Source organism: Andrena cerasifolii, chromosome 1 (assembly GCF_050908995.1).
Source record: "Andrena cerasifolii isolate SP2316 chromosome 1, iyAndCera1_principal, whole genome shotgun sequence".
Lineage (NCBI taxonomy): Eukaryota > Metazoa > Arthropoda > Insecta > Hymenoptera > Andrenidae > Andrena > Andrena cerasifolii.
Window position 1 is genome coordinate 29,756,420 of NC_135118.1, and position 25,178 is coordinate 29,781,597.

At 42.5% G+C, this 25,178-nt stretch overlaps 1 protein-coding gene across 6 annotated transcripts in view; it reads right to left on the minus strand.

The window, feature by feature from the left end:
• Positions 1-25,178, minus strand: part of LOC143374834 (serine/threonine-protein phosphatase 4 regulatory subunit 1) — a 224,313-nt gene that overhangs the window by 15,598 nt on the left and 183,537 nt on the right. For all 6 annotated transcript variants that reach the window (XM_076823361.1, XM_076823354.1, XM_076823370.1 and 3 more), the window contains one exon: positions 9,463-9,575. In XM_076823361.1, the coding sequence (XP_076679476.1) occupies positions 9,463-9,575 (113 nt within the window). The remainder of the gene's footprint in view (positions 1-9,462; positions 9,576-25,178) is intronic.

The window sequence follows — 25,178 nt, forward strand, 5'->3', positions numbered from 1 at the left end:
AACCCAGAAATTTCTCTCCAAGAACTCAGGCTTCCACTTGGAGCGAACACTCGCGGATTCAGGCGGAATCGAAGCACGCTGGGTGAAAAACGCGGGAAGCCGGGACCGATAGAACTCGGAGGGCACCGAAGGACAGCAGAGAAAAAGAGCACGTTACTAGCGGAGAGCGTGGGTGCGACTGAGGGTCGCGGGAAATGCACCTTCCCTGGTTGGTCGGGCTTTTCCAGCAGGGAGTGGGGAGGGACAGGGTAGCTGCCCCACTCCCGCTGGGCCCGGCAGCCGCGAGAGACAGTGGGAGAGGGGCCGGAAAGGGTAGGGGGAGACCCGTCGACGAAACGGGACTCGTCCGTTTTCGGCCCTTTTCGCGCGCCCTCCGTGAGGCCCACGATCCGAGCACGTGCTCGCTTTTCTCTCCTCCGCCCAAGCGACTTCCTCTGCTTCCTCCGCCCTCGTGTCACCTCGCTCTCTCTCCTCTTCCCTCCGCGGCCGAGACGAAGAAGAAGCTCTGCAGGCTCTCGCTTCTCCGCTCCCGCCAGTCACCGTCCATTAATCACGCACGGGGTCTTATCTTCTTCTCCGCCTACTCCATCCTCGCCGCCTTCTGTCCCGGACAACATCCCGCCAAAAATATCCCGCTGAGCTCCTTCAGGATTAAGCGTCACCGATTATTTTCCTGGTATTCGGCTTCCCTCTCTCCCGACTTCGTTTCCCTTTCATCGCCGACGACTTCTCTCGAGGTGAATCGAGGAAAAGCCTGCCTCCTGCTCGATTTTTTTCGGAAATTCCTTCTGGAAAAGAATCTATGGACATCCACCGCGGCATCGCTGGTTGAAAAGGGCGCGGTGCTGTCGTTGAATTCGGGTCATTAATTGATACACCGCGACTTCTTAGCAGGCCTTTGGTGGTAGCCTGAAATCTCTGCGATCAATAATCGCTTTCCCTCGACGGTTCCACGAAGACGAGCCCTGTTACGTGGGGAGCGATGAATTGATTAGTCCCATCGATCCTGCCGCTCCGAGAATTAAGTGCAATAGGGGCGCAGTTCATAGAAACGCCGAGAGATCGGCACGTAGAACAACTCTGCTGGTCAAAATACCACGGACGATCAAGCATTTCTTCCATTTCTAAGGACGTTGTTCGGAGGAAGGTGAATGTCCCAATTTCTGCTCGTGTCCCCATTTCTGCTCATTTAGTGTTTTTCTTATTATTATAAGCGTTACGTTTCTACTATAGTTAAAAACGAAAAAATCACGCGAAAATATCAGGATTTCAACTTTAAATAGCCGCCATTTTGTTTTAAATTAATCTTTCGGAAATTCCCTCCGTCAGCCTGAGGATACGTTAATATACTAACGAAATCTTTTTTGTTTTTTGATTTTAGGTAATCTGGTTCCAAATGGCAGTGCTCACCGCAAAAGCAAATTTTTAAAAAGGCTTCTTGGATGTCGCTTGTTATTTTATTATAAACGTAAATATTTTTCTACGAAAAAATTACCAAATGTTCTTTAAATGTTGCTCTTTGAAACGTAAAAAGTTTTGTAAAAATATACGCTTCTGCTTCTTCAAAAAAAATTCACAAATATTCGCTTGTTTGCGGCCGCCTGACTAGGGGTATAACCCCTTAAAACGATTATGGAGAACCTTTATTCTGAATAACTGTTACGAAGAACCGAAAATTCCAACTGTTATCTGTTTCGGTCACGGTTCCTATTTTCCTCCCCACATCGGTTCCATAACCGCTATTATTTCCGTTCTATATCGATTCCGAAACGGTTCCAGAATTTTTTTTTTTTTAATTAGTTATTTTAAGTCGCATGAAACTCTAAGTTGGGTTATTAGCGACACAGATCATAGAACCGATATTCACAACTCTTTAAGAAGATTGGTATTTTGAAGGAATCTCAGCAGCTGTTTTATCTTCTTGTGGTCGGTGAGATTTTTTTCTGGAAGCAGTGTCAATCTTGCAGTTTTTCCTTTCAGTTGAGTATTGGCGGCAGGAGAGTACAAGGTGATCGATGGTTAATTTGGTGTCGCATGTATCACAAATTGGGGTGTGAATGAGATATTTTGGTGTGGCCAATTCTGATGCGTGACACTGCTACTTGGTTCGGCTTATTTTTTGTTTATCATTATTTTATGCTCTACTGTTGTGTTATAAAACATCTCCATAAAAGCTGTAACTTATTTTAACCTGAAAAGGCAACATATTACGTGAGCAGAAATTGGTACAAATGTTAAGTAGAAATACTTAAAAATATCGCTATTTCTCATCAGCAGAAATACGGAAATTTAGAGCATTAAATTTAATTACAAATTACTAATAGTTAAACATCTCGAAATATCATTCTTAAATAATTTTCGACCGGTTGATATATTATTAAAGAATCACTCAATTACTCCGCAAATTTTAATCACAAACAAATTTTTTACACCTTCTTCCCGACGAGTAACCTCTCAAACAAGCAGAAATTGGGAAATTCACCTTATCCATTCGAAATAAAAACTACAAAAAGCGCCTACATTCATTAAAAAAAAAAATGAAAAAAGAAAGGTCCGCGCGTGGCCGTTTCCCCCGAGCTTCCGAATATCCTTTCCTACATATGTCGAGGAAAAGTCGGAAACGCGTCGCGGGGAGGCGAGGGTGCGAGGGACGTCCGCCGAAGCGACGCAACTGGCGAGGCCATCCATCGAAGGGAAAAGGGCGCGCCTTTCACGGTCCCCTATTCTCCGAGGAAGCGGGCGCGTCCAAAAATACGTGAACCGCCCGTGGAAAAAGCGCGCGCGTGGTCGCGTGCCCTCGAGTCCTGAATCTTCGATCCCGGCCCCTCTGTCCCTTCGATCGCCCTACGGAAAAGCACCGATGGCGGCACGTGTTACGGGGCAAGATGTTCCGTGGATCGCCCCCTAAAAATAGCCCAGGGCCCGGTGCGACTCTCTCCTCGACGCGTCGTGCGCCGGGGGTGCACACCTTTTCCACCGACAGTTGCATCCCTCGAGAAAGGCGGTGGAGAACTCCGCGGGCTCCTTCGACCTCGTGTCACGCGACCGAGGAGAATCGACCGGAGTTAGCTGGCTCGGCTGGCCCTTGCGGACGCGCGTTTTCCCGCTGGGAAACCGAATCGCTCCTCTGCGAGCGATCGATGGAAGTTTTATTTGGCCATTCGTACGGCTCCCTTTTGTCACCGCTGGCGCATTAACCGGCGGGAAATAAAGGGGACGCGTTGTTCTCACCGGCCGAGGCTGCACGGGTCGGCCTTAAAAGTATTTCCGAAGGCTGCCGAAAAGAAAGGAGCCATTAGTGGGATGAAAACGCGGCGGCCGCGTAGTTCTCCACGTTTCCTCGAAGCCGGGGGGCCCCAGGTAAAAAGAAAACGCTTTTCGCGGAAGGATCGCCAGGGCCGGCGCTGGTTTTTCAAAGGTCTCGGCGGCCACCGGCGACCCTGCCGCGTAGATACTCATCGACGGAACACGCTGCCGGATGACCTTTCAGCACGGTTTCCCAGTTCCGCGAAACGACCGGCCAGGCTCTGCGCGCCGGAGCCCGTCTTTTTCGACTTCTGCGAAACGGACGGCTGCTCGGTTTTTCGAAACCAGCGACGCGCACCCCCGAACGTTCAATGGCAGCGGGACCCTCCTTGACAAAGAAATTGGTAGCTTCCTGCTCGGCGCGCCGAGCGTGGCACAGGTTATTGGCGATTCGCGAGATTCCATGGAACGAAGTAGGTGCTGATGCGCGAACAATTCAGCGTAGGGTGACTCCGGGTAATGTGACACAGTTAACTTTGAAACGAGATATCTCAGAAGTATAAGTAGATACAGGGAAATAGAGGAAACTATTTGAAAGTGTAACTGATTCTGTGTATTGACTAGTAAGTAAAGATATGTCAGTTTTATAGTTGAATGAGAAACGTACAAATACAAAAGTTCTCGAAAGTGGCATATTACCCAAGTGGTGGGTAGATATGCCACAAGCTATGAAGTGCGAACTAAGGTGAATGTCCCCATTTCTGATCATTTCGTATTTTTCTTATTATTATATGCGTTACGTTTGTACTATAGTTGCAACAAAATAATTCTAAATTAACACGTACATTTAGAGCATTATATATTTAATTACAAGTTACTAATAGTTAAACATCTTGAAATATATTTCTTAACTAGTTTTTGAATTGGTCGATTTATTATTAAAGAATTAATCAATTACTCTGCAAATTTTCATCGCAAACAAATTTTTTACACCTTCTGTATGACGAGTTATCTCTTAAATGAGCAGAAATTGGGACATGCACCGTAATCGCTCAAATTTTTTAGAATCAACAATATTTTAAACTATTCAAGCTACTAGTAACTAATAACAAATATTTCAACTCAATGAAACGTAAAATGTATTTGAAAAAATAGCTATTATCTAACAAACTAAACAGTCCCCAATCTGTATGCAGTTTTCATGGACCCACTTTTTGCAACAAGTAGTTTTTACCCAGTCACATTTAGGTCCTTTTTTATCGTGATAATATAGTTCACATGTTGCACAGTAGTTGCACATTTTCTGCATCGGTCGAATTGTTATTAAAAATATCTACATTCCCAAAATTTGTTCTATATTATAGTACGAGCCTCCTTCACCATTCGAATAGGCTCTTTTAAACTTGCGTCTGACCAAGCAGCACAGTTTGAAGTTCGTACATACTTCTTAGGCACGGTTCTAATACGAAAAAACAACTCGATGACATTAAATAGAAAGAGTTATAAAAATATTAGTTTGTGGCATATTATACCGACAAACATGTGGCATATTACTCCACACGGTTATAAAAGCAAGGATTGAGAATCTCTCCATAAAGTACAGAGTGTTAACGGATGCGCGAGAGGTTCTAAAATTCGTTTGTCAGTCTACTTTGTCATAATCTATTGATTTTTTGTATAACTGTTCGCACAGATGTATAATCTGCATTCTAGTTACAGTGAGAAATTAGTACAATTCTTATTAAAAGTATGCGGTCATTTACTGGGCTTCTACACGTTTTGCATTTTATAATTTTTTTTTTAAATTACGATAGGAATGAGGAATTATTTTTATAGAAATTTCAAGAAAAATAAATTTAAATTCAATTTCAACAGTTGTTTTGTTGTTATGCATAAATATATATAAGTAAAATTCATCTCAAAGGTCCATAGATTCAAGAATTCGGTCATTCACTGGTTGGTTTACCCTAGTTTGTGGCATATTATACCGACAAACATGTGGGATATTACTCCACGCGGCCATAAAAGGAAGGATTGAAAATCTCTGCCCAAAGTACATACTGTTAACTGTTTGTTAGTCTACTTTGTCACAATCTATTGATTTTTTGTACAACTGTTCGCACAGATGTATAATCTGCATTCTATTTACAGTCTAAAATTAGATCAAGACAATACTTTTATAACTTACCAGAATTTACTGAAAATAAATGCAGGTAAACGCCAAAATCTATTGTCGTCTTAGCAGCTACGTTAAACTGAACGCAATTAGTGCAAACGATAAGGGCATCTGCGCGTTACTTAAAAAATGATTTAGAAGTGGCATATTACCCCGAGCTACCCTAATCCATACCATGCAGTAAATAAATACACGATCCTTCGCACGCTGATTCCTGCCTTGGAGCGCAGAGTTTACTTGGACTTCCGCGTCAGCCTGAAGTGGAGCCAGCGAAAAAGTAAACTGTGCTGCGCGTGCTCGTATAAATACTTTAGGAACGTACACGGAAGCCACGAGGGACTTCCGGCGAGGCACGCGCTGCACCGGAAACGGGGACAATCTTGTCGTCACCTCGTGGAGCAACAGCCTTCCCCAGCAACCCCAACTGGCTTCATCATTTACCCCTCCCCTCCCTAGATAATGCGGGACGTTCTGCCTTGTCTCAAGACCGCGGGGTCCTGTCGCCCTATTTTTAAACTACTCCCGTCCACGTTTCCGCGCGGGGATGCTTTTCGTTCGGGGAAATAGGGTCGACCGACCGGAAAAACAAATGGCGAACCGCCTAACAAGGAAGCTTCGGGAGGAGACGCTTTAGAGGAGGTATCTTTGGATACTTGTGTTCAATTTTCAGGGGTAGATGTACTAATTTAGGAGTGCCTCGAGATGATCTAATATTTGTAAATAGGTACGAAATGCATCGTTACCGAGGGGACAGCGAATTTCTGTGGAGAAGGTACCTACCTTCTTGGTAGAAACAAACCTGTAAATATTCCATTGGCAGTGAAATGACAGGAAATAGGAGGTAGATAGCAGGGCTTGAAACGGTTTCGAAAATAACTGTTTAAAACTGTCATATAAAGGTTCTGATTAAAACAGTTATGGAGAACTTTTAATCCGAATAACTGTTATGAAGAATGAAAATTTCCAACTATTATATACTGTTTCGGTTACGGTTCCTATTTCCCTCTTCGTATCAGTTCTATGACTGTTATTTTTTTCGGTTCTATATCGGTTCCAGAATCAATTCTTATATCGACTTTTCCCTAATTGATATCATTCATTATCGTAGCTGTAGATTGCTGTAGATGTTCATCTGCTCTACAAAATCCTTATAGGGTAGATGTCCCATTTACTGTCAGTGGCCCTATCACTGCCACTTTATTTATTTCACTTAAAAAAAAACGCAAAGTATAAAGAATAGACGTATAAAGAGTGTACTGTAATAATAAGAAAAACAGTCCCAATTTTGTGATAAATTCTTTTTTACACTATTCTTTATACGTTGCGTGTTCATTAAGTAAAATAAATGAAGAGGCAGTAATAAGGACGCTGGCAGTAATTGGGATATTTACCCTAGAAACAGGAGACACTTTTAACTTCCTATTCTGAATAAGATAGTGTGTGTGAATGTAAGAAATATCAAAGATATGTATAAATATTTCTCGTTTTTCTGTAAGGATTTTGTAAAAAATATGCACATACACAGTAATATGCAGCTGCAATAGTAATTAATGATATCAATTAGGGAAAATTCGATACAAGAATTGGTTCTAGAACCGTTTCGGAAAGGATATAGAACCGAAGAAATAACAATTACGAAACCGATATGAGGAAGGAAATAGGAACCGTGACCGAAACAGATAACAGTTGGAATTTTCGGTTCTCCATAACAGTTATTCAGAATAAAGGTTTTTCATAACCGTTTGGAGAACCGAAATCGATATTATAACAGTTTTCAAGCCCTGGTAGATAGACTCGTGTAGCGACGTTAATCGACTCGGTAATTTCTAACTTATCTTTTACTTTGCTATTTTTATTTATGTCGTCTTCTTTTGCTTTCTTGTTATTGTCTCTACTTTACGTCTTTCCGTTGATCTGGACTGTATCCGCAAATTGTTTCAACCGTCTATCGTTAAATAAATAAATAAACAAGATTTTTAACCGTGATGCAAGCTCTGTTTGGAAAATATTGCTTTGAAACAACGAATCTTTGGGGGTAGGGTAATTGTGGGAGAGACGCCGCACTGGGAGAGACGCCGCACTGGGAGAGACGCCGCAACTTCGATATTTCAGGGTTTTATCGGTAATAAAATACAACACTGTCGATTTTATTTGCTTTAGCCTGTTCGTTTAGGTGAGATTAATAAGCGAGAACGTGTTTCCATTGATACTTTTAAAGATTTTGCTCATTTTCGAGGTAAGCCTACCGCGCTTTGCTTCAATAGTTATACCACTTTCATTGCTGAAGAAAATAGACGAAGTGTTCAGCTTGTGCGAAGGTGCGCTATTATACAACGCTACATGAAAGCGTAACAGAATTTCTGAGGATTCAAATGTACTCATTTTAAACAACGGAAAGGTTTTAATGTTTAAAAAAAAGTGCGAGGAAAATTCCACAAGTATTCAGCCAAAATTATGTGCGATTTCACTACACTGATGTATCGCGAAGGTAATGCTTGAAATCAGTTTACACAGTTAACGCACAGAAGTCTATTATGCGCAAGCACAGTGAAAGAAAGAAGCGCCGAATAATAAGCATCAATAAGGACTCTCAGTCGATCATGCGTAAGTGGTACATGGAGGATTTGGCTCAGTAGTATTTCCAATCCTTTCAAATCACGTACGAGAGCAGAACAGAAAAATTCATCAGCAACAAGTAACTCTCCATACACTACGGTGCTTGAAACTATGCGAGATGGGTGCTCGTAGTTAACATTCGATAGACGCTCGTAGAATTCCTTCTATTTCAGCATCCACAAACTCATTAAGGGCTTATGATGCCTAGTCAGCTTTCTAAAACGAACGCGATTTTCAAGAATTTTTTGTAGAATATCTGCTGTATATTTTTTTACAACTATTCGCTTATTTTAAAAGCACATATATGCAGCAACTCTCAGTATTTTTTTTATAGAAAAACATTTAAAAAAATTGGACGAATAACAGCCATTCTCGCGAAAGCTGTGTTGATATCGGTGAGCAAGGTATTTCGGAAACTACTGTATCGATTGGCTTACACTTTTGCAGACTCCTTTTATGTACCAGAGACTAGTAGATGAACGAAGGATTTTTTATTTGAACAAAAACTGTATTTTTAATTAACGAAAAACGAGCAATTCAGACATGGGAAAAACGGGGTTTTGCGTCAAACGGCCGTCATTTTGTCAAAAACCAACTTTTTGAGAAAGCCTTCGTTCGTCTACTGAATTCAACCATGTATTAACAGAATGTTTTTGAATTTTTAATTTCAGCTGATCCGGCTCAGAGAAAACTTGCTCGCCGCACAGCGCCTTTATCAAAACAGTTTCCGCGAGAATGGCTGTTATTCGTTAATTTTTCAATGTTTTTCTATAACAAAATTACCGAGAGTTGCTGGATACATGTACTTTTAAAATAAGCGAACAGTTGTAAAAAAATATACAGCAGATAATCCAGAAAAAATTCCCGAAAATCGCGTTCTTTTTCGACAGCTGACTAGCCATAACCCCTCGATTCAGCAGCGAATATACATTTCCAACATCTTTCGACATATTTCACAGGACAGTGCAATAATCCGGAGTTTTCGAGGGATTAGTACACTGCGGTGGCTTAGTGCACAAATATTTTATGTCCCAGTGGCGCTCCCAGAGGAGGCGAAGGGGCCCTGGCCGCTTCCCAAAGAAGAAGAGCTTTGTAAAAAGAAATGGAAAGCTGGACGTTATTCTTTAAATAAATTTTATTAAAAATATTCTCACCGGTTCAACTCGGCTCCAGTTTCGGCGAATTCGAGAGAAATACAACGAAGAAGAATATCATTCTTGAGAAATTTCTGGAGTAGATGTAAATGTGATTTTTATACAGCACAAAGAAACAGTGAAGAACCACTTGTTGCATATAAAAACGAATGTCAGAAAAAGTGGACGTACAATATTCGTGCACTGAAAAGCCATCGACGACTGCGTCTATCAACTTCTACACTCGTTAATGAATTACGCGAAGAATGCAGAAACGATTTCTCAGCTTACCAGGATCCTCCACGATCGGCTGCACCGACTGCATCACCTCGTTCACATCGAATGTCGTTCCATTGTTAACAGCGGTGCGAAACATCTCCACGAGAACCATCCCAATCGTCTGTCTGCAACAAAGAACGTAGAAGAAGGTCAGACCAAGGAATTCCTCTAATAACGAATAAGAAAACGCAATCGCGACGACAGAGTTCGCGCGATTCCCGATTAAGGGCTCTCATTCTGGTTAGCGCGCCGATAAATTCAGCGATCTTCAGGAATTTATTGCGAAGACAGGAATCACAGTAATGGAATGAAACTTTTTTCTGTCGATTAAACTACGTTTCTACAATAAATAAAAAATATAAAAGTAATACGATTATTGCTTTTAAAATGCTTTTTACTACCCCGATGGACGAACCAACTTGGAACCCACCCTAGAGGACAACTTAAGCGACAAAGGATTAATGCAAAGACTGTTAGGTTACCTAAAAAATACCAAGCTGTACAGCTAAATGTAGATTAGAACCTAGGTCGCTAATAACCCACACTAGTGGTTGATGCGACGTTAAATAATGGAGAAAAAAAATGGTTTTGCAGGCGATTTTAATGGCATGGTTAAAAATTCATGCCTCGCTCGTGCAGGTGATTTCAGCAGTTGGACTTATCTGAATCGAAAAATACGAACAGATTCTTGATCAGTATGACTGTCGCTATGGTCCGAACTAGAATAAATGATTTATTCTTAAAATTAACAAAATGGCGGCAAAATATAACTATCAATGTATTTCGGCTGTGTTTTCTGCGCTACTTTCGATTTCAAAAGTAGGTTAGACTCAACAGAAATACTTGGTTGTAGTACCGGATAGAGGCACAGGTGTGTGGAATAAGCAGTTCAATTTATAAAGCAATCGGTTCGATAGATTTTGAGATTTTACCTGCACCACGTGAAATAATTCACGTTTCGAGAAAAACGCGTTTAAAGTTTTTATCTGTAGAGGCCCAGCCTCTGTGCTCCTTACAAAATGCCTATGCAGAAGCTAGAATAATTGGAATTTTTCAATGAAAATTTAACAGTACATTCTTGAGGATATGTACTTTCGAAAAATATTTTAAAAAAAAAAACGATTTTTTCAAACTGTCTAACCAGAATAATAATCCTTAAGCGGAGGAAGGTTAAAAGCGAACGGTAGAATCTTGCTTTGAAACTTAATCCCCAATCACGTTCGGTTCTCTCAGAGCCTCAAAAGGAAACAGTTGCAATAATAATTCTCATTCCACATCTAAGTTCGAAGCATCTTTTTCTTACACTTCCGCCTATTACTTCGACAATAAAAATTAATTGAATTTTCCGAAATATTAAGTTAAAACAAAACGGCGGCTATTTAAAGTTGAAATCCTGATTTTTTCCTGCAAAAATCACGCGAAAACATCAGGATTTCAACTTTAAATAGCCGCCATTTTATTTTAAATTAATATTTCGGAAAATTCTCTCCGTCAACCTGAGGATACATTAATATACCAACGAAATCTTTTTTGTTCTTTGATTTTAGATAATCTGGTTCCGAATGGCAGTGCTCACCGCAAAAGCAAATTTTTAAAAATGCTTCTTGGATGTCGCCTGTTATTTTATTATAAACCTAAATATTTTTCCACGAAAAAATTACCAAATGTTCTTTAAATGTTGCTCTTTGAAACGCAAAAAGTTCTGTAAGAATATACGCTTCCGCTTTTTCAAAAAAAATTCACAAATATTCGCCTCGTTTCGACCCCTTAATACAACCTTACGAAGCTGTGTCCGCCAAAAGCTAAGTCAAGCTGTGCTGTTTTTTTTCTTCCAGAAGCTAAGTTAGCTGGACGTACCAACCACGTGAGCGATTTTGCGGAAGCATAGCTGCGTCGATCTAGCATAACTTCCTAAAGCAAATAGCACAGCTTAGCTTAGCATTAGTGTGTATCCCCTGCTTTAGGAGCATAAAAGTTTCCACGCTCCGCATAACCTCGAGCGAAAGGAACCAACAGCGGTATCCAGTCTCGCGACAAGCGATCGAGAACTCGGTGATCCATCGTCGAGACAATGCACGGCGCGACAAAGAGAGGGCACACCAATTTACGGGCGATCCTCTCCCTCTCTCGCAGGGAATAAATCCACGGCTGAGCCCCGCGATATTAACCCCCCCGGAAAAGATGCGAGGAAGGAGCAGGTTTACCCAAGGAAAATTACATTTTCTCGGCGGGATCGTCGCGAATGCAAATACCTCGTCGCGGGGCGATAATTAACGGCGACTGGAAGAGAACTCTAAGGGGAGGGACGAACTTTTAACAAGGAGCGAACGGCCCAGCGCGCTCGAATCGCCCGCGCGGCCATCGGATTATTCCCGAGGATCGGCGGAACTTTCGTTCTCGCGGGGTGGCTCGATTTCCCGCGCTAATTTCGCCCGAGTTCTATCCGGCAAAGAAGTTCCTGTCGACGGAGGACCTGTCGGATCTTAACGATCCGAGGGCCGAGTCAGGGTTCGCGGGTGCCAGTGGTTGTCAGTCGGCCATCGAAGCGGCGTTGGTAGCATTGGGAAACGTCCTTCTTCGAGAAAAGTCGAAGTAGAGGGGTTAAAAAGAACGCAACAGCGAATAATAGCACTACTAATTACAAAATCAAGGGAAATGGATGGTAACCCCTGTTTCTCTGACCTGGATGTTGACATTAGTGATGTTTATATTACATTAAATAAATTTGATGTCAATAAAGGTCCTGGGTTTAGACGGTATCCCACCCCTGTTTTTTAAAATGTGCAGCTTTGTTATATTCCGGCTGCTTTGGATAATCTTTAATAAATCGATAAAATCAGGCTTATTCCCGAAGTCTTGGAAGACCAATCTGGTTACACCCATTTTCAAAAACGGCGATAAAACAGATGTTGAAAATTATAGACCTATAAGCATTATTAGAGTTACACCTAAAATCTTCGAAGAAATTGTAACAAATAAGCTACGCTATACGGCTTCTCCCTCAATATGTGAAGTCGCATTTTCTTTAGAAGCTAAATTACAGGTTGACGCAATATTTACTGACTTTCAAAAAGCTTTTGACACTGTAAATCATTCTCTTTTAATCGAGAAGCTGTCCGCTTTGGGCTGCGAGGGTAATCTATTGGCATGGCTGGGGAGTTACCTTACTGATCGTTTTCAAATTATACGTATACGTAGTGGCCTATCATCTCCGATTCGCGTTTTATCTGGTGTACCTCAGGCTCCCACCTAGGTCCTCTACTATTTATAATTTTCATAAACGACTCAACTACCATTTTCCAATATTGTAAGTTCCTCCTATCCGCTGATGATTTAAAAATCTTCAGGAGCATCTCATCCATTGATGATGCTTCCAGATTACAGGCGGACCTAGATCGTTTTTGCGACTGGTATCGCAGGAATGGTATGGATCTTAATATTGAAAAATGCCACGTTACGCAGTCCTCCCGTCGTTCCGAACCCTTCTTATATCCTTACCGTCTCAATTACGATATTCTCTCCTAAATAAGCGAAGTTAAGGACTTAGGTATTCATTTCTCCTCAACTTTGGACTTTTCCAACCATATTTCTTATATCGTTAACTCGGCTTCAAGAACACTTGGTTTCGTACTACGTTTTTCCAATGATTTTCATTCAATTCACACGCTAAGATCGCTATATATTACCCTTGTTCGTCCCTTGCTAGAATATGCTTCGATTATACGGTCTCCGAAACGCTTTAATCGCGAAATCCTGCTTGAGAGAGCGCAACATAAATCTCTCAGATTTCGTTCATACAAGCTAAAGAACCCTGCGTCAATATTCGACCATGATTACTCTACGATATTAAACACAGTCAACCTCGAAACATTAGCTGCGCGTAGAAGAATATCCGACCATTTCTTTATTTTTAATTTAATCAATAACCATATCGATTGTCCCTCTCTTATGCGAATCAATTTCTACGCACCTGAACGCGCATTGAGATCTAGAGCCGGACCTTTAAAAGACAGTTACCTAGGATTATCGGATAATGTCTTATCCAATGTACCATGTAATTCATCACGTCCATCTTTTGTTACATTAGGTAAAGTTCTTCTTCCTTTGTAAACATTCATGTAAACACGCTTCGGTCCCTTTACAAATAAATAAATAAATAAATATAGCCTGCAGGGGAGAAGAGGGTTGGCGCGGAGGAGGGTGGAAATGAAACAGGCGCGTAAGGAAATGAAATCGATAGCGAGAGCGTGAGAAAAGAAGAGGAACGCGCGAGGCGACGCGAAGACGAAGGAAGGAAGGGCAAGAAGAAGATGCGCGGAGGAGTTCGACCTGCCGTTCGGCGGTCTCGCAAGACTTCCCCCTACCACGCGTCCGGCTGCGCGGCGGTGGGGGCGCGCTACCCCCTCCAGAGCGTGGATGCGACGCGTCGCGGCGGCGTGGTGGGGTCGGGACGGAGGAAAGGAGCGCTTCTGACGGTGGAGAGACTGTTCGAAAGGGAGTAGCAGAGGCGAGCGAGGGAGAGCGACGTAACGCGGAGGGGAGGCAAGCCGGTGGTAGGGGGTAGAACCGGCACCAACGGAAGATCGCTCAGGGCACCCCACCAAAAGAGCACCAGACGAGCGCAGGTGGGGAGAGGCCGTTCTCCAAAGTCGTTGGAGAACGAGCAGAGGGATGGTACCGCCCGTGAACGCCTACTCTGTCGGCGCAAACATGGCCGCCGCGCGCCACCGTCGGCGTCGTCGACGGCCACGAGGGCGACGTCGACCACGCCGCTGCTCTAACCGCCGAGGCTCCTTTCTCTCCGGCGATCTCGCGCGAGCAATTCGGATGATCAGCGAGGCCGGACAGCGAAACGGGGCATTTACAGGGCCGCGGAGTGGTTGCTCGCGATCGAAAGGGTGGGCGCGCACACACGCGGTCCCGGCCACCCCTTGTCTAGCCCAAAATTCAAGCACGACGCGGACTTCGCGCCGCTGCGCATGTTCGTACTTCGGGATGGCTCGTAAGATCGATAGGGAAGACGGCGCGGGGTTCCGTGACCGGCCAGTTTCGGCCGCTGCTTTCGATTTTAGGGGAAAGTCAATGGCGACAGGGGGATGATTGCCGGGGATATAAGAGCAAGGTGACTCCACTGTAATCCGCCTGGGTAGTATACCATTCGCCTCGCGATCGAACGGACACACTGTTCACGTATTTGGAATTTTTTGGTGGAATGCAGAGTGTTGTTGTGTTTATCAGAGATACTCCTGATCTCTCTCGGATGAACTTCGTATCAGCGACTTTTCCACGAACTTCCGTGCCGGGAGTTTCATTGACACGTTCACTGCCGCAAGCGTTTACGGTGAAGTCTCCTTCGGGCCAGGAGGACCGCTGTATGTAGTGTATTCTGCTGGGTGTTCGCAGCGATATTTGAAAATGCGAATCGCTGATTGTCGCAAGAATAACCTCCCGCCTCGTTTGTTTCCGTGGTATCATTCTCGGTCATTTGTTTTCGTTACTTCGTATTTCTTTCTCATCTCGCCACTGTACAGGATCAGTTTGACTGTTTGCCGAGTAACGAGCGGTATAACTTAAAATCTCTACCCTAGTACCATTTTTTTCTTTTACCATCTCTACCATTTTCGTATTACTTTTATAACAATAGTTTATACTAAAAAATATTCTATTATGAATTTAAGTTATATTAATAAATATAGTTTGTATTAATTAATATATTAATAAATATAGTTCATATTAATAAATATAGTTTATATTAATTAATATATTAATAAATATAGTTCATATTAATTAATATATAAATAAATATAGTTTGTATTAATTAATATTCAATAGTTTTGTTACTTCCTCTGCGAAATATCCTTTCAAACACATACGAATGTTCCGCGCAAGTAGTCAAATAAGCGGCACCCCAATACGGGTGACGCGGCACGATCAGAAACTTTACTGTCCCCCGAATACGGGTGACGCGGCAGTCAACGTGTTAAGGGAGTGTGTCCTGCTTTATAAGGTCCAAAAAATTGATTTTTTTTTATTACTTAAATCGATAGATAAAAACTATCCAAGAATGTATTCGCAAAGTTATAGCGGCCAATTCGAAATATTTTTAAATATACAGAACCGAGAGCAGATTAGAAGATCACTGGTGTAAGTAACCAATAATTAATATTTTCTCCTACCGAAAACTTTAAAGCGCGATTTCTCCAGTCTTCATTTTTACGATTCTTTCAAATTGGCGGGCGTGATAGCAAAACAACTATGCGGCCTATTGAATTAAATCAAAGCTTATGCTCTTCAGTATTAAATTCTTTTCTATGTGAACTAAAAAGATTGTTAAAAAATTCTTTTCAAATAATTTTTATAGCGCGTTAAAGTCGAATGTTGATTTAAAAAAATAGACATTCTTCTTATCAAACTAAAAAAATTATGATTTCCCGCTTTTCTCTGCTTTTTCTTGGTTCGCCCAGAAGAAAAATATACGAGCATTAAAAACCATTTGGATTTTTTCATTTCAGACAAGAATTACAACCAGAATCCTTCCCGCCAATCGGAGACTGCAGTGGCAAAGCGCTCCGAGAATCGGCTGATGAATCTGCCATATTTTATAATTTTACGAGAGAAAAAATTGTTTTGTACTGTTCGAATATATGTTTAAATATACCTAAAAGTTTACGAAGATCAATTGTTCCTTTCTCTTTCAAAAAAATTCGCGAAAAAATCATTTTTTTGGACTTTGTAAAGCAGGACACTCCCTTAAAAGCCCGACATCGATTGCAAGATCCTTTGCGTCAGGATTTCTACTTCCCTGTTCTGTGATCCATCGAACTTACCCCCCTGCTTCGTCAAGGGGTCTCGATAATTAGAAATTCTATTTAACTTAAAAAAGAGCAAACCTGGGAGGATACTAATATCACGCGGAGTGTCACTTCAGCGACCAACTTAACTATTCATATTATATTATATTTATTTAAGCATATCAACCAGATAAACCGTTGTTATAAAGAGTACAAATCGCAGGTCACAGGAGTATAAAACAAACAATTATAAATTAGAGATTTCACGAAATTTACAATTTGCAAGAAACTCGAATTCGTTTGTGAGCATCTGAAATACACAAACAAAATCCCTGGGATTATTATTCCCCAGTAAATTAATCGACACGCGGCTCCTTTCCACAGACGCGACCACGCTGCCGACATCTATCAGTCCGCTAATTAATCAGCTCGGCCGAGCCGCGTAAAAATCGTGAACGCTGGGGAAGCTCGGTTCCCAGCTCATTATCGATATTAAAGCCAAAGGTCCATTAACGCGGGGCGGCCGTTACTTGGACGATAAACGTCGCGATTTACGCCATCGCGTTAAATGCCGCGCAATTCGAGCCGCAGCCACGATCTCTGGGCCCCGAAATTTCATTAGCGACTCGCTTTATGGTGGATTGCGCTCGGACGCGGGAGCGAGAGCAAGGGGAAAAGGCTGCGGGGTTTTACGGTTTACGAGAGGGCGGGGGGGGGGCCGGGAAATCCACGGGGAAGATATATCGCGTCTTCGACGTCGCGTGCGGGCTCCTCGGATACATTGTATTCGGGTCGCGTGTGCGCGGCCTCGTATCCTGCTCAACGAAGAAAAGTGGATTTGCCAGTCGTTTCACGGCGGCGGGGCGGAGGAACGGGCATAAATGCCTGGGGGGAAAGGAGCGATAAAAGTGGATATCGTTGACGAAACATCCCTCGGACTCGTCGCCGCAAAGCTGCTTAGCCATGCACGCGAGACGCATGGGGGTAGTTTACTCCGTTTGAGGAGACCTGTTGTACGTGTCCACTGATTAACGCGATCGCGAGAGACCTGGAACTTTCAGGGCCTACCTTGCCATGGAAGTGCTGTTTAAGGTTATTCAAGTAGTGTCGGCGAAAATGAGTGTCGGGGTGATGGGACTCGAACTTAAAGGCAGAGTTTTATTTTTATTATTATTATTATTATTATTATTATTATTATTATTATTATTAACGGGAAACCCTTTAGTGTAGAGAGATACAAAATTGTTACCATTACTACATAGAAAGATAAAAATAAGAGAAAGAAATAAAAAATATATATATATATATATAAAATAATAACATAAAATAAACGTAGTTAAACACGTGCAACAGCGCGCCGAATGATTTAGGGTGGTTTCTAACCAACTATTCGAATACTTGGATATTCGAATTATATTCGCCAAATAATTGAACAACTGAAGTATTCGAATATTCGAATACCGAATGATTCGACAAACAGTCCCAGCCTTAAAATGAGCATGAAAGAAGAATTCTATTACAACAACAACACAACGAAAATCTTAATTCCCAAGCAATTAACGGTTCAACAAAGACGATATCTCCTCCCAGTTTCGTCAAACGAACGTATACGCGTTCAGCGGAGTGTCTGTGCTTTCCAGCCACAGCACCGCGGGGAAATCTCGCGATTTTACGGCCAAAACCACGAAAAGAAATTTTTGATTTCGACAAAATAAATGCAAATGTCAATTGAAGAACTAATACGAGTATCAAATGCCACCAATTTTACTGTTAAATGTTTTGATACAAAGCTCGTGTGGACTCTCAAATGTTTCGCAAAGAATTAATCGCGAAGAATTAATCCAGAGTTTCAAGTTGCTTCAAACACTTATGTTGTCTTATCCAAAGATCTGAAAATAATTTCAATACATGTATTCAATTCCTGGGGTCTTGCGTAAGATTTCTTTTTGTCCTCAAAATAATTGTGTTTCGGTTTTTAATACGTAATTTATACAATTTTTAAAGTAGCGTTTTAGAAATAACCTTTTCATATAAGAATCAATTTTCAATACATAAAATAGTTATCAATCCCATAATATCCTGCAATGATTTTCATTTCTATTTTACGTTCGACTATTTTGATTCTATAAATGCAATTATTGATTGCTAACATTTGCTAATCTTGTAATTATATACATTTTTTTAAACACGATCCAGTGTGTCTTGTCTAACACAACATAACTGTCACCGAGACTGGTTCACATGTTATACAACACAAACCTTTTTATTATTTTTTTAAACGATTTCATTCAGCTTCGATCCTCTGTTTGATTGTTTGTATTACATACACTTGTTTGTCGTCAGAAAAAATGTATAAATGTAAATAATAAAAAAATCTTTATCATTCATAATTTTTGTAATTGCTGTCTTTCGGATAATTAAGTTTCTCACATATTAGAACGTAAAACTGCCGAATTTTATACATTAAAAATAAGTTTTCAGGTCTTGACGACGATAATGGACATAGTTCGTCAATGGACAATTGTATTAAATTTGTAAAATTCAAAAACTTAATTCCTGCAATTTTGGCCACAAAATCGCAAAATTTCCTCACTGTGCAACGGAAGTCAGCTGTTATCTCAAGAAGCAAGCCGGCACAGAGCGACAAAGCAGGACGGCCGGCGTCTCGGCCTCGTCTTTGACACGAACGACCCAGATTCGACGAGCGCGACGTCGCAAGATCATCCACCGCGAGCACTGCGTTTCCCGCGTTCCCAGCTCCCCGCAAAAGCATCGAACGGGGCACGAATCCACCTGGAACCTGGCAGCACAGTCAACAGGGGGTTGGACAAAAACGAGGCCGGAGCTAATGGGTTCCCAACATCAGCATCCCACAAGCGGCGACTAAATAAAACTGCCCTTTTAACCCCCTGCGATCGTCGCGGGGCGCACGGTCGCTCCGGCGATTTTCTCAAGAAGCCGAGCGGCCGAATTCTGCGAGACAAGATACATTTCCCATGGGCCCCGCCGCCCCTTCGACGCTCGCGTCACTCCCGCCCCTCCGCTGCGACCCTTCATCGGGGTCCATTCTGTTGCGAAGGGGAGAGCAAGCACGAGGGTTGAGAACGGCTAGGGTGGGTTCCGCCACTCGAAAACTCGCGGCTGCGAGATACCGGCTTCCACGTACGGGACTTTCCACGGTCTCGTCTTCACACGGTTTTTTCTACCCCCTCCCCTACCTGGATTTGTTTAGGATCCCCCATTTATCCCCCTCCGCCCCTAGTTTCTCCTGGTCGCCACTCTTTCTCTCCCGTCTCCGGCGGAGCACGAGCCTCTCCCGATGCGTCCGATTGTCCCGGCGCGTTGCAACCACGCTTCCTCCTCGGCCGCCCATTGTTTCACGGAGGACAAACGCGCGCTAACGAATCGGCTGGAAGGAAGAACCGAGGAGATAAAGAGCGACAGGACGCGGCGGCGGCAGGGTTGCTGTAACGTTCCACGGGAAAATTCCCCAGTCATGGTAATGAAAGGCGATACACAGGCGTCCCGTCGAACCCCGCGGCCACCGAGGGCCGATGGACAGGGTAGACACAACTCCTTTCGAGAAAGCTCCATCCTCCGGTGGAAGCCGCAAAAGGAGACCGGCAACAGGCCGAAGCCGCGCAAGGTCTTAATTCCTGGAAGCGTTCGCAGATCGACGGGGGTGAGTGAGGAGCTGCGTGGCGAAAGCGTTGCTCGAGTAGGTGGAATAGTATCGGGTCCGGAGGAGCGAAGGGTTGGAGGCTGACCTTTTCCTCGAGATATTCGGAGGAGGTTCGCGCGAAAAGATTTCCCAGAAATTGCGAGAGAGGAACAAGCGTACCGGGGGATGCGGTAGTCGAGGCGAGGACGCGAAAATTTGTACAGATGCGCAGCGGGTCACGAGGGGGACGCGACAATCTGGGCCCGAGAGCTTTGTAATTCAGGGGGGCTGGCTCACGCCAGGTGCGCGTGCCTCGTCAGATGCGGAGTGGCGGAGTACGGGCGGAGAGAAATGACGGGAAAAGAGGAGGAAAAGGGGAGAAAATTTGTCCCGCTCGTGTGCGCATCTGTTTCGCCCCGTCCGTCTTAATGCCGCTGCATTGTGCCGCTGAAAGGAGAGCGGAAAAGCCGCAATTTGCCCGACAAATAGCTGAGCGTGCCCCCACGAAACGTGCCACAGCCATCCCCGTTAGCCGTGTCGAGGATTTTACGCGGCGACTTCTCTCGCCGTACGCTCGCCACGGATGGCTGCTGCTCGCGGTTCGATTGATTTCACGAATCTACATCGCGGGGAAAATGGAAGAGAGATGGCAGAAGAAATGCACCGGCGAGGATCGGAGAGATCGGCCACCTAGCGCGACACGTCTCAGCGGAGGCCGAGGGAGCTGGTAGCGAGTAGATGCCGAGCAATTTCCGCGTGATCGTAAAGAGGAGCGATAAAGCGCGTCGCGGCTTCCGCTCGACGGACCCCGGCAATCGGCGCGTAAATCAGCCGCGGTGACATCCGAGAAACCGCCGCAGAGCTGTACATGGCGACACTTTTTCTTTAAATTAGTATTATTATTATTATTAGTATTAGTATTATTATTATTATTATTATTATTATTAAATGACTTTATTGCACCGTTACAATTAAAATTGCAATGGCGAGTAGGCGAGGTTCAGCATTAACTGCTGCTCCACAACATAACTTAAAAAGTTGTTGGGAGATAAAAGAAAAAAAAGGAAAGAAAACAAATAGACTTACATTAAATACAATGAAATAAAATAACTAGGAACAAGTTAAGAATAAGAAAAAGACATTTACATAGGTAACCGTGGGAGGATGAAAGAACGAGCACTCAGCTTAAGGGGTTATACCTAGTCAGGCGGCCGAAAAGAGGCGAATGTTTGTGAATTTTTTTTGAAGAAGCGGAAGCATATATTTTTACAGAACTTTTTGCGTTTCAAGGAGCAACATTTATAGAACATTTGGTAATTTTTTCGTAGGAAAATATTTACGTTTATAATAAAATAACAAGCGACATCCAAGAAGCATTTTTAAAAATTTGGTTTTGCGGTGAGCATTGCCATTCGGAACCAGATTATCTACAATCGAAAAACAAAAAGGATTTTGTTAGTATATTAATGTATCCTCAGGTTGACGGAGAGAATTTTCCGAAAGATTAATTTAAAATAAAATGGCGGCTATTTAAAGTTGAATTCCTGATTTTTACACGAAAAAATCGCGCGAAAAAATCAGGATTTCAACTTTCGTTCGTAAGCGTTCTTATAGTTGACTTTTCGGATTCAATATTGATGAGCAAGATTTTTAATGTTTGATAATTTTAGAAGTTAACGTTTTACCCAAGTTGCCCTTAGGAATTCGATTTTATCATGTGCAATCATGTTTGGGGAGCAGGACTTGTGCTTCTGGAAGCAAATCTCTGATTTTTTGTTTATTTACGTGTTTAAAAGTATCAAACATTAAAAATCCTGCTAGTCAATGTTGAGTCAGAAAAGTCAACTATATTCGGCATATTGGATTCACCACCTTCAATTTCGGAAATCTGACTTTCTTTCCTTCTCTTTCTCGGCCCTTTTGCCTGTTTTTACGTATATGCTTTATATGTTTTATTCTTTAGTATGTTTTACATCCTTAGTTTTAGTTTTTTGCTCATATGTTAATTTTAAATTTAAGTTTAAAGTTCAAGTATTTAGTTTTAGTCTACATGTAATCCTTTTTTATGCTCCCCTTTTGTAAACTAAAGGGCGTGACGCCCGCGAATCATAATAATAACAATAATAATAATAATAAAATTCGAAACAGGCAGCCAAAAAAGCCCACAGATACTGATCTTCGAAAAGTGCAGTATAATTCTCTAAATATAAAAAAATCAGCACCGAAATTCAAAATTTCGGCCAGACAGATCGACAGAGAATTTAATTGCGAAGAATTTAAAAGAAAAATCGTCGAGTTTCCTGAAAAATTACGACCTGCAGGGTGATTTGAACAAAAACTGTCATTACGTACCACTGTGCACCGGCGCTCTTTTTCCACGCGTTGTTTCCTCGCGAGAGCTTCGAAATCGGATTAAGTCGCAAGAAATCGAACGGTGGCGATCTCGTCTGATCGGCGCGACTCTGCCGCGGCAAAGCGGAGCGAGAGAGGCGCAGGGTGAGAAAGAGAGGAGCGCGGAGGGAACGGCGATTTAAGCTCGGAGAGGATTAGCGCGTATTCCGTTCAATTGGTTTACACTCCTCGGCGACAATAAATAAGCGTCGGGCCGTTTTGTCGAGGGCCAGGGGCGTGCACGGTTGAAAAGGAAAAGGACAAGGGCCGAAAGTAGGATCACGTGAACGTTAATGACCGGCGAACGAAAGGGAACTCAGTGGCGCCCCCTCCTCCTCCGCCGCGTTTATTACGAAGGGCAAATATTTCGGTGGACGCAGCGCGCCCGCCTTCTGAATTCCTTCCTAGGGTTTTCCCCGGGACCGCTCGGCTTTGGGACACCTGTCCCTGGCACGCACCGACCCGGCCAACACCACGGCTCTCAATCTTGTACGCTCGATAAGATCGGCCAGGCCTGACGCTTCCGATACTCCACCAAAATAAAGGTTTATGGCGCCCGTGCGATGGGCAGAGTTAAATTCGGGATAATAGCTTCGAAGAAGATCAGGTACTCGTGCAAGAAATTATCGCTGACCTCAAGAACGTAGGGAAAAACATGAAAATGGCATGGATCCACAGTCACATAGGACTCATCGGCAACGAAACAGCGGACAAAGCCGCCCAAGAGGCTGGATTCTATGCTACCTATCACTGTCGGATCTCACAAGGGAAGATCCGAACCAGAATATTTAAATATTTCTGAAAGTTTGTGAGTGTGTAGGGGATTTCCTCCTGATTGCAACGCAATTTTTGTTTGCTGCAGAAATTTATTCGAAGGGGTGAAATTAACCCCTGAAAATTCGGCTATTTTCCGATTTTGTGTTGTAACTCGCGAACTGTAAGAGATAGAGAAAATGTTTTAACACAAAAGTTACTTCTTTTAATTAGATCTAGCATTTGGTAAAAAAATTATTTTATATTTCATGAGCTGTAACAGAAAATCGGATTATAACTGGATTTTCAGGGGTCAGTTACATCTAGTGTTCCTGATTTCTAGATATTTTTTGTTTCTACAGAAATCAGAAATGAGATCATATTTCTTGAGAATTCTCGAGAAATTGAAAAGAAATATTGGAAAAATTATATTTTTGGAATAATGTTGATAATATTTATCAGAAACACAAGAAAACTTTAACTAAACGATTATTACTGTCTAATTTATAGAAAACTTGTGTAAATGAAAAAATAGATATTAAATATAATTGGTGAATTTATTTATTTAATACAAAATTTGTACAAAGCGAGACATTACTTTTTGGTTTTAAAATTTACTTTTAAATAGCACAATGCGTCTAATGTAAAGTTAGCCAATCTATTTCTTTTTTGTGGCAAAATCTGTTACTGTTATATTTTCACGTTTAATGTATATCTATCTTGGCTGTTAAATGAAAAATTTTATACGGGATACAATAGTTTTATATCTTTATCTCCTCTTTTCTGTATTTCTTCTTTAATAGCCACAAGAAAATCATTAGCTACTTAATTCAGTATATAAATTTTCTAAATTTTTAAATAAGAATTTAAGAGCACCTTCAGCAGTTAATATTATCGAATCTTCTGTACTGTGATTTTCTATTGGAATTCATGCAGGTCCTAATGTTATTAATAAGATGTATTATAAATTGTAGATGTGCTTATACCTTCGCGATTAACTAGTAATACATTGAGATTTATAATATTTTTCCTAGACTTAAGTTTCTCGAAAAATTATAGTATTTCTCGAGAAATAAGAAATAAGCAATTATAAAATTTCTCGAGAAGGGACACTAGTTACAGGAATAACATATAGGATACTTTTTACCCCGATTTTTCTAACCGATTTGCACCAAAATTTTGCGTAACCACTCTCTAGAACGCTGCGGAAATTCTGGACTACCATGAAACCTTCCCCCTTAAATCAAACTCTTGACACTCTGCGACAATCAAAGTCTTACCCGGGCAACGTCTGCTGCTTTAAGCTAGTAAATAAATGAAATAAAAATAAAAGAATCTTTAAATTATACCCTCCGCTGTCCACCATCTTGGTCTTCGATATACAAGCCTATCTCTTAATTAAGCACCTCGAAACATTAATAATACGATTTCCCTGGGGGTAGGCAGCTACGTATTAAAGATTCAGTAGTTAGCCGAGGCACGACGGGACCCAACGACGCTTCGACAAACACGAAAGTGTAATCAACAGGCCCGAAGACTCGGCGACAATGGAAAAGCTTCTCAATTGTTTTAGGTGTCCCCTGTCAGGCTCGGGCGCATAAGCCTGACGTATAATCACCGTCAATAAACGGGGCAATAACTCAAGAGGGCGGTAGCGCCAGACCGTTTCCAAACACAAGGGAGTTTACGGGGAAAATCCGCGCAGGGAGCCCATTTGCCAGGCAAAGAACACGGAAAAGAATACGTAGCCGTACTCCTTTTATGCCTTCGTCCGGCCGAGGATCATCCGGGGCCGTGACACCTGGCTTCGTCTAATTATTATATTAGACACGGGGCCCAAGGAAATTTATATTGCCCCTCGGACTGTCGCCGGGGTCGACGTTTACGGTATTTTCCCCGGAATCCCCGATTCCGCCCACCGAAAAACCGTTTTATGGCTCATTAGCCCGTCGTAAACCTCTTACAATGCATCATCGACAGATTTAAAATCACCACGGTAAACACGGCACCGGGGGCCACTGTGTTCACCGGCAAAACACGGGGAACCTAATGCGTGTCGACAACGATTTCGACGTTCCGCGGGTAATAACCCAATTAGCGGTCGCCGGCTGCCCTCCGAAGAAGACAGCCAT